The 10710-nt window shown below is 32.1% G+C and overlaps 1 protein-coding gene across 1 annotated transcript; it reads left to right on the top strand.

Annotated features, from left to right (window-relative positions):
* The first annotated feature begins 5143 nt into the window (after positions 1-5143).
* LOC107958582 (WAT1-related protein At5g40240) lies at positions 5144-8101 on the top strand. The gene is made up of 7 exons (XM_016894395.2): positions 5144-5486; positions 5568-5630; positions 5740-5853; positions 6136-6403; positions 6699-6857; positions 7529-7680; positions 7763-8101. The coding sequence occupies exons 1-7, from the start codon at positions 5191-5193 to the stop codon at positions 7899-7901; spliced, it is 1191 nt and encodes a 396-aa protein (XP_016749884.2). The 5' UTR covers positions 5144-5190; the 3' UTR covers positions 7902-8101.
* The last annotated feature ends 2609 nt before the right edge of the window (positions 8102-10710 follow it).

Genomic DNA, 10710 nt, shown 5'->3' with positions numbered 1-10710 from the left:
GTAATCAAACATTATAACACTTGGTTATTAATATAGAGTTGCCACTAGTCAAAAGTGATAAGTTAAGTCTCTTATTATAAAAGTTATGTTACTTGATTATTAACAAAGAATTATGATTATTGATGGTCACTAAACTAACTATAAATACGACAAAGGCAAGCACACCTATCAAACATTAGTATAGCTATGGTGAGTAAGGAATATCGTATCCATGAGGACTAAAAGTACTAGTAATTATCGTCTTCTTATTATCTAGTCGACAAATTAGGGTGATGTGTTTTAATCTAAAATTACTAAACTAATTTATCTAATAACGCAACAGAGAATGAAATAAGAAAATAATCGAAGATAACTATTGAGATAGACAATACCCAGGAAAGAATCCACTTAAACTTCACTTATTATTATGAATCTGAATTAAATGATTTATTCACTAATGTCTTGATCCGTAGAAATCCTTAAATTATGTTAATATTTATTTCGAGAGTAAGAACAACTAACTCTAGGTTGATTAATTGAAACCCCTTTCTAATTAAAACCCCTATTGTCGCATTAACTCGATCTATGGATTCTCCTATTAGATTTGACTCTAATCCAGTAGATTTATGATGTCCTATTTCTAGGATTGCATCCAACTCCACTCAATTATGCTAAATCTACTCTTAAATAGGGACTTTTGCTCCACTAAAATAAGCACATTAAACATGAATTAATAATCTAAAAATATTAAAACAAGAAATAAACATAATAATTGAGAACAAGAATTAAATATTTATCATGTAAATCAAAAATTAAATAATAAGATTCATCATAGGTTTAATCCTTCCTAAGTATCTAGGAAATTTAGTTCATAATCCTGAACAGAAATATCCTAAAGTTAGGATAACCACAAGACATAAAGAAACTCAATAAAACTTCAAAGAAATTAAACGGAGATCTTCGATCTTAAGGGAAATTCGTTTCTGAGTTGATTCCGATGGCGTTCTTTGAGTGTTTTCTTTAATCTCTCTGATTGCCCCTTAAGGTCTTCTTCTAATTGGTATTTATAGACTTTAGAATTCTCAGAAAGCCTAAAAATTGAGTTTTTTTCGCGTATTTAGGAAGTAGGGTACGAAATCGACATGGGCTGGTATATGGGCTTGTGTCTAGCCCGTGTCGATCTTGAAAACAGCTCTTTTTTGTCTGATTTTGGCTTGTTTTTCATTCCTTTCGCTCTCAAATGCTCTCCTAAGTATAGAAACATGAATTTAAAGGATTAGGAGCATCAAATTCACTAATTTGCATAATTAATCATCCAAAAATGCATTAAAAATAGGATTAAAATATGTTACTATTGAGTATGACTCCTATTTCAGTCAAATTTAAGAATTAATCTTTCAGTTAAACTCTGTTTATTTGTTTCAATCAAACTCTTAGTCTAGATTATTTTATTATTATTTGACTTATGCATTTAGCCTATAAATAGGTTCTTTTACAATCTTAGAAAATACACCCATTAGAGATTATAACTCATAACACATTTAGAGAATTTTGTTTTTACGTTTTGAGGGTTCTTTATTTTGGGGTTTTCAAGGTTTAGTTTTTATCTTCATCTTTTGTACTCTTCGTTCTTTTTCCATTATAGTAAAATTATCTTTGTCCGTTGTTTTTTATTCTCTTTGGAGGGATTTTGCCACGTTAAATTTGTGTGTTCAATTTCTTAGTTTATTTCACTATTTTTTTTACTTATTACTTAATCGGGTTGATCCCAACAAGTGATATCAGTGCTAGTTCAATTTTCATAGATTAGCCCGTTTAGAGATGGCAGCAACAATGTTTAAAATTGAGAAGTTCGATGGTGAGACAATTTTCAATCTGTGGCAGATTCTGATGATGACAATTCTAGTTCAAATTGACTTGAAAAAGGTTGTTACCGGGAAAAAGCCTGAGAATCTAAATCAAACAGAATGGGGAGAGCTTGTTGAAAAGGCATTGTCTACAATCTAGTTGTACCTCGCGAATATGGTATTGCAGGAGGTATTGATGGAGAAGACCTCATCTGCCTTGTGGAAAAAGGTTAGAAACTCTTTATGCGACTAAGTCTCTGGCTAACCATTTAGTGTTGAAACAACGTCTATTTACGTTTCACATGAACGAAGGTGAGCTTCTTAGAGATCACATCGATCAGTTCATTACTCTTTTAAATGATTTAAAGAATGTTGAGGTTCATATTGACGAAAGAGATTAGGCTAAGCTATTATTGTGCTCTTTACCCCTTCATACAAGTCTTTCAGGAAGACTCTGATTTATGGTAGAGATAAACTCTCGTTCGAAGATGTGAAGGGTCATTTGTTGAGTAGAGACAAACTCGGCAATGAGTTTTGTTTGGATAGCAAGGCAGATAGGCAAGCTTTCGTTTTTGTAGCATAAAAGAAACGAGACAAAATGTGTCGCTATTGTAAAAATTTAGGTCACGTCAAAGCATATTGTTATAAATTACGAAATAAAAGAGCTGCTGAAAGTACGAGGAAGATCTAGCTGGTACTAATTCAGTCAATAAAAGCGGTGATGATTTCTTGTTAGTGTCAACGAGCGATAACTCTAAGCTCATGCCCGAGTGGATCCTAGATTCGAGATGATTTTTCCACATGTGTCCCAATAGAGAATAGTTCTCCACATACAGTTCGGTTGAAGGTGGAGTTGTGCGCATGGGAAACGATTCATCTAGTAAGGTAATTGGTATTGGTTCTATTAAAATTAATATACACGATGAGATGATTAGGACACTCTCAGATGTCAGGTATGTACCTGATTTACGAAAGAATTTTATCTTCTTGAGTATTTTAGACTTGAAAGGATGCAGAATCAACATCGAGTTGAGCGACATTAAAGTATCTCGTGGAGCTCTCATTTTTTTAAAAGGTAAAAGAACCCGCAATTTTTATATTCTAGAACGTTCTACAGTGATCGATGAAATCGGACGTCTCTCGTCCGTTACGGAGTCGAAGTCAACTCGTTTGGAGCGGAGGCAACTTGGTCATAGAAAGGAAAAAGGTATGACCGTTTTGTTGAAGAGAGGTTCTCTTTTGGATGCAGGTTTTGAAAAGTTAGGGCACTGTGTTCGTGAAAGTCAGATTCGGGTTAGTTTTAATTTGGCAGTGTACAAGTCGAAGGCTAGAAGTCTTTCAGTTTCTAAACACAGATTCGACTCAATTAATTCCCTGCATAGTTTAAGATAGGCCCGTGGAGGGCTTTGGTAAAGATGGCATTGTGGAAATATGAGTCAAGGTGGAGATTTGTTGAGTATGACTCCTATTTCAGTCAAATTTGAGAAATAATCTTTCAGTTAAACTCTGTTTATATGTTTCAATCAAACTCTGATTAGTCTAGATTATTTTATTATTATTTGACCTATAAATTTAGCCTATAAATAAGATCTTTTAAACATTAGAAAATACACCCATTAGAGATTAGAACTCATAACAGATATAGAGAATTTTGTGTTTACGTTTTGAGGGTTCTTTGTTTTCGGGTTTTCGGGGTTTAGTTTTTATCTCCATCTTTTGTACTCTTCGTTCTTTTGCAATTATAGTAAAATTATCTTTTCCCGTAGTTTTTTATTCTTTTTGGAGGAGTTTTTTCACGTTAAATTTGTGTGGTCAATTTCCCAATTTATTCCACTATTTTCTTTTAACTTGTTGCTTAATCGGGTCGATCCCAACAGTTAGTTTTATAGTTTATCAATTATTCAAGTAGATACTATTGAATTATTATGTTTATTGTTAAAAGATGTGACTATTCATTTGGATAATTATGCCTCGACATGATGACTTCTACAAATAGGAGGTGAATTTCATTTGCAAGACATACCAATATGTACCAAAAAGTCAGAAATAAAAGTTTATCTATTCTCCTCGATCTTCCAATTTTTTAAAGTTTGTTCTATAAAGAATTGATGCAGAAGTCCTTTATAGAATTTGATACTCTTGTTATGCTTCACTCAATGCTAGTGGGCTATTTCCGTCAGTGTAAAATGTAGATAGTCATTTAGATAGTTATGCTTTATTGTATTCTCAAGGTTATTTGTTTGTACATCTTTTGCAAACAAAAATATAAGTTGTGGATAGAACCTTAAAGAAAGTGACATGGTTACATGCTTTAAAGCCTTCATTAATTTCTTATAAGCTTATTTTATCTCCATACACCAGTAATTTAAAGTTTTATTCTTACAATTTACAAGAAATTACAAGAAACTAAAGAAGACGTGTCGATTTACCACACATTCATATGACACTGTAAATATAGTATTATGAGAATGGCTATCAACAATGAGACAATATTAAAGACAGTGATCTAACTATTGATTTAGAAACCAAAACTGCAGCAAGAAGTGTGTTAAATTTGTGATTCACTATTATTGCATGAATTGAATTTTGTGAGTATGTTTTATTGAAGTTAGTTATATTATGCAAAATATAAGAAAGAATATGGATAGCCTGCATGGATGAAATGCATGCAAATGCACAATTGGGAAATGTTTTATTAATGGTTCAAAGTATTATGATCATTTGAAAGTCTTTCTAAATCGAAAAACAGTTACTTTAAAAAAACATTGGGTTGAAATGATTACAATCTGAAAAGTGATTTTTTTCACTATTAAAATAGTGAAATATCTTTATAATTTTATAAGATTATTTTATCATTTTGAGGAGTCAAAATGTATTTTTATCATTATTAATTTAAAATTTTATAAATTATAAAGAATCTAAATAAAAAAATTTTATTTTAAATAGTCCGGTGTTAGAAATACTAGCTCATATATATATATATTCCATTTCCAAAGTAGCATGAATCTTGAATTCAATTGGTGCTTGTATTTGAGACATGTCCCTTTTGTGCCTCTGCACTTTTATTAAGTATATATTTAAATATTTTAAATATACTATGAATTTGCTTAAATATATAATTAAGCAAAAACTGCAATTTCAAAGAAAAATGATATTAAAGTGGATGAGGTGGAGAAATCAAGTGGCACTAAAAGGTACATGGAATAGGATGAGAGGAAATGATCTAGTCCATTAAATGTTGTAGATTATTGTATAATGCAAGTGGCTGATAAAAATAATGGTGAGGTTTGTCTTTTGGGGTGATATTAATTTTGAAACACACTACTGCGTATAAACAAATTGCAGCTAAGGTGTTGCTTTCAAGATGGGACAATACATATGTAATACATATAAAATCAAGTTTTCCTTGGTTGGAAAACCAAACATCTCCACATATTTCTCTGCTTTTGCAGGTTTTGCAGTTAGTCAAAATATGGGGTTAAGTTCTTACCTATGGAATGCACTCCCTTTTATGGCAACGATTACAGTGGAATGCACAGATGTGGGTATATCAGTGATAAGTAAAGCAGCTTTGAGTAAAGGAATGAGCAACGTTGTTTCAGTTACTTATTTCAATGCTTTGGGTACTTTGATCCTTCTTCCATACTACATTTTTTTCAGGTATTGAATCTGCAGTTTAATATACTTTGATGTTTTTTTAAAGAGATTTTTTATGATTTTTGTGGTTTTTTTTCCCTGCAGAGATAAGCAAGCTCCTTTGACTTTCTCACTGCTTTGGAGATTCTTCCTCTTAGGCTTGATAGGGTTTAATTTCATATAACTATAATTATTTTTTAATTTCTTCAGGAATTTTGTTTCCTATTTTTGAGAAATAAATTTGTGACAGCTGACATATTTGTTCATTAATTTTCAGAAGCTCAGGACAGATTATATTTCTTACTGGAGTCAAATTCAGCTCCCCTACTCTCTCATCAGCTTTAGTAAACCTTATCCCCATTTTCACTTTCCTGCTTGCGGTCATATTTAGGTACTACGAACAATGTTCTAAGTTCATTTCTTCATTAAAATTCCAATATTTAGTAACTACATTACTCTGACTTGAATGTGAGACCAAACCCAGATTATTTTTCCCCCAAGATTTTCATATATACGAAGTTTTTACAGATCACATCCTCGTATCCATGTTGTACAGAATATGGGTATTTCAAGAAAAAAATGTATATGTGCTATGGTTTGACTTTATTAAGAATTTTATTTCATTTTTATGCTTGATAAGTGTTCGATGATGGTTTGGGATTTATTTATATAGGATGGAAAAGTTAGAAATGAGAAAATCAAGCAGTCAAGCTAAATTGTTGGGTGCCATTGTAGCTGTAACAGGAGCATTCGTAGTGACTCTCTATAAAGGTCCTCCAGTTTTAATGTCTTCATCTCCTTCAGATTTTCTTCATCACCCTTTTGATTCAAAGCAATTTAAGTGGATTATTGGAGGCCTTTCAGAGCAATCTAAGTGGATTATTGGAGGCTTTCTTCTTTTATTGGTTTGCCTTTCATCTGCAACATGGAATGTTCTTCAGGTAAGTTTTTCTATGTATTTTGAGGATAATACTCGCATAGTCATGTTGGAATATGAGTTAGATACTCGCGATGTATGCTTCGACTTGAAACTGAGTGTTTGATACAAGTATGTGTCCGAAAGTTATAGAAAAAACGTTCATTTTTTCTTGTATTTGGAGATAGTTATGTCTGTAAATGAAGAATCTGGATAACATATATTAACAAGGTTGTTTGTAACATGCTTGTGAATTGTGATCATGTATGTACATATATAATCAAGGTTGAGAAATTGACATGATTTTCATGTTTTTTCAGGCAGCCACTGTTAAGGAATATACAGATAAAATGACGATTGTCTTCTTCTTTACGTTCTTTATAGCTATCCAATCTTTGGTTTTCTCTGTAATTTTGGAAAGAAATCCAACTGCATGGAGATTGAAGTCTACTGAAGAAGTAGCTGCCATTTTATGCTCGGTAAAGCACAGACCATTAAAACCATCAATCATGTTTTTGCTGTTATTGACCCTTAAATGATGTTTATAAGTTTGCTAAATGATAAAACAGATTAGAAATATGACACGGACCCTCAGGAGAAATATTTAGAAAGATTGAATATTGTTTAGCGGCCGACTCCTTTGGGAGAAGTTTTAAAGTGTTGTCCTCCAGAAAGTTGATCAGGCCCCCAACAATGGTGGATATGGTTCACAGGTTGTGCTGGGGTTGTCTCCTGCCACTGCCTGGATTCACATAAGGGGAGTGTCTTGAGGAATCAGACTGCTTGTGGGCGCACGGCCACCCACTAAGGGGACGTAAGTGTTTCGCCCTTGGTTGTCCCCTTGGTGGGGTTTGAATCCCTAACCTATGGTATATAGTTCACCACTTAAAGAGATATGGTACTGCTTGAGTGTGCCCACGTATGGCCTGATTCCTCGAGGGACTTCCCTCTGTGAAACCGGTTGCTCATGGCAGGCTGGCTCTCGGAAAAAGTGGGAGACAAAACCCGCACACTACCCGGTGACAATACTGACCATTGTTGGAGATTTAATTATAATCGTATCAAATACATATCTTCTCCAACACTAACGTTCAAATTCAAGTAACATAGTTTCACAAAAGTTATTTAGAACCAACACTTTGTTTTGCAGGCAGTATTTGGAAGTTTGTACAGAATTTCAATTCATACATGGTGCTTAGAAAAGAAGGGACCTGTGTATGTTTCCATGTTCAAGCCCTTAGGGATTGCTGTTGCAGTCGCCCTCACTGTCATATTTCTTGGCGAGTCTCTTTTTCTTGGCAGGTATCTCATACTCTGCTTCAACTCCATCTATCTTAATTGAATTCGGGGGTGATATGTTGAAAAATGAGTTGTTTGAATGCAGTGTGATTGGATCAATTATCATTTTAGTGGGATTCTACACAGTGATATGGGGACAATCCAATGAAAAGAAGACGTTGAAAACTGAAGTTTGTGGCTTGGAATCATCCCACCAAAAGACCCCTCTTATTCACAATAGCTGAACTAATATCAGCAAAACAAATAATGCCTACATTTCACTCCTCTTCTCCCTTTTATGTTATGTAGGCAATAGTGTTGTTTCCAAGTCGGGGTCGGTGTCGCATGTAACTGTTTTATTTTTTAAGTTTTTGAAAGTTAGTATTTGTATATTCGTACCTAAATATATACGATATTATTGTAAATAAATGTCAATTAATATGTATTTTGAATTTGGATTAAGATAGAAATTATATTGTGATCAAGCCATTGAGGTAAATCTTCAAGAACATGTCCCTATAAGAAAAGCAACACAAACACATGAGTAATCTGTTTTTGTTTTAAATTAAAATTTCATATAAATTAATGAAAATTAATCTGTTTTTCTTAGGCTAAAAGATTAGTTTAAATGCAATTAGATTACTTACATACTTAGAACCACTAATCCCACACAGAAGTTAGTTTTAATTTTTTTTTTGGTATAATGACTTATTTGGTCCTCTAATTTTGTAAAAAAAAATGTCATTTTAGTTATTTATTTAAATTTTCGTCCTTTTTAACTCTTAAATTTATATTATTTGTCAAATTAACCCGAAATAAATGAAAAGGTTAACGTCTGTTAACGTGGCAAATGTGTGGATGCCACGTCAACAAAATTGAAAGATGTTAACTTTTTCATTTATTTTGAAATGATTTGACAAACAACACAAATTTAAAGAATAAAAGAGAGGAATTAAATGAAAGATTAAATTGATTTTTTTTTCTATGGCAAGCCTAATTTTTAAGTATTGTAAATTTTATTAAAGTACAATTAGATTATCGAAAGCACTTAGAACTCTTAAGCCTTCACGAAGTTTAATTACGCTGTTCTAATATATTATCTATAAGCTTAAAAAGGGTCCAAGTGAAAGCTTAGGGTAAAACCAGTATTAGATTACATCTTTGTTCTTAGATTTTTTATATGGAGTTTGTTGAATCAAACAGACAGAATATGGATGAATGGGTTGATTTAAAAACCGATGATTCATTCAGCAAAGCTACTTTTGAACAACACTTGAACCAATTCAAGTCAATTGTAAGGCAACATGGTGCTGAGTTTGAAGCCAAATTACAAGAATTGGAGTTGATTCCGAATCCAGATATTCGAAAGTTACTGAGTAAGAGTACGCTTCTGTTGAAGGTGATCGAAAACGAGTTTAAACAGGTCGAGATCGGAGATGATAGCGAACAAGTTTCGATCACAAGTTGGAAGATGGTGATGATGGCGAACAAGAACTACTAATTATTTTCCTAGATCAATCAAGTCTTTCAGATATAAGCGAGATGTGGCCTTATGATGAACAAGCAATGGTGCAGCCTCATTCCGAACAACTTCCACTGTTTCTTTTCCTAGATCCGACAGGTCCTTCAATGTGGTCGTACGCAGCCTCATTCCTAACCAGGTTCCTCGACTTTATCATCGATGCAGCATCGTTCTGAGCAGCCTTGCAGTGCCACCTTAATCCTAATAGCAACCCTCTCGGAGGAGTCTTAATATATGATCATATCATCTTAAGTTAACTTTTAGTTGCTCTGTTTATCCAATTTAGAAAGATTTTGGACTCTTTTAGTAATTGTTTATTATGGTATGGATTTTAGTTTTAGTTTTTCATTTTCTGAAACTTCACAAGTATGTGTTAGTTAAACATTTTCTAGTAATTGTTTATTATGGTATGCATTTTTTAGTAATTGTTTATTATGATATGTATTTATAACCGATATATATATATGTGGTTTAAGTTGGAGATTGTTGGAAAATATTGACATCACATATATAATAAGAGTAATTATATCTTATTATTTACTATCATAAGAGGTTAAAATAATTTTGGACTCTTTTAGTACTTGTTTATTATGGTATGGATTTTAGTTTTAATTTTTCATTTTATAAGTATGTGTTAGTTAAACATTTTCTACTAGGAAATTAATTGAATATTTGAAGGAATAACTAAAACTAAAATTAAAAATTAAAAAAAAAAATCTTTTGGATCTGATAGTAAAGTTTTGAACTCATAAGGTTATATAATGATATGTAATTATAAGGTAACTGGTATATATATATGTGGTCCAAGTTAGAAATTGTTGGAAAATATTGACATCACACGTATAATAAGAGTAATTATATCTTATTATTTACTATCATAAGAGGTTAGCCTAAATTTAAAATAATCTAATTTGATTAAGGTTTATTTGGTTTTAGTTATTAAATAAAATATGAGTCAAATATGTGTAATACTCTAGTACCTAATTTCTATTTGATGATGGGTTGATTAGAAGTTAGGGTTAATATATTAGAGTTATGGTCCCCAAATTACACATAACATAACTTTTTTAATATTTCATCTTTAGAAAAGAGAGTGTCACCTTCTTTAGATTACTTATGTGCTAATTTGGCCAATCAAAATCATAAGATTCGAAGATTTCAAGAAATCAATGAATTCAAGTACGCTTTCACATCTAATTTTGTTCTTGATTTATTCTTGATGATTTTACACGACAAATCTTGATTTATTAAACTTTATTTCAAATTTATTTTTAGGGTTTGTTACATTTAAATCCTAAAACGAGGAGTAGAGAGTAAAAAAAACATTGTTAGTTACAAGAGCTCCAGTCCTGTTAGTTGTTATTATTGCAAGTCTTGTAGCAAGAACTGATAATGCTACCAACTTTTCCAGCATCTGCAGCATCAAAACAAATGAAACCCCATTAAAAATGTTATATGGAGCAAACAATGGAATATTTCTTAGATAAAGATTTTATTGTGTTTATATGAACTAATATATATACCAGTGGGGT

The sequence above is a fragment of the Gossypium hirsutum genome, chromosome D07, assembly GCF_007990345.1.
Source record: "Gossypium hirsutum isolate 1008001.06 chromosome D07, Gossypium_hirsutum_v2.1, whole genome shotgun sequence".
Classification (NCBI taxonomy): domain Eukaryota; kingdom Viridiplantae; phylum Streptophyta; class Magnoliopsida; order Malvales; family Malvaceae; genus Gossypium; species Gossypium hirsutum.
Note: the sequence above shows the minus strand (reverse complement) of the source record. Positions and strands in the feature narration are given on the sequence as shown.

What these genes read in the sequence shown, in the direction of transcription:
- LOC107958582 (XM_016894395.2), top strand. Translation starts at nt 5,191, where the DNA reads ATGGGACAATACATATGTAATACATATAAAATCAAGTTTTCCTTGGTT. An exon ending in CCATACTACATTTTTTTCAG is followed by an intron (nt 5,487 to 5,567) that starts GTATTGAATCTG and finishes TTTTCCCTGCAG; the next exon opens with AGATAAGCAAGCTCCTTTGA. An exon ending in TTCCTCTTAGGCTTGATAGG is followed by an intron (nt 5,631 to 5,739) that starts GTTTAATTTCAT and finishes ATTAATTTTCAG; the next exon opens with AAGCTCAGGACAGATTATAT.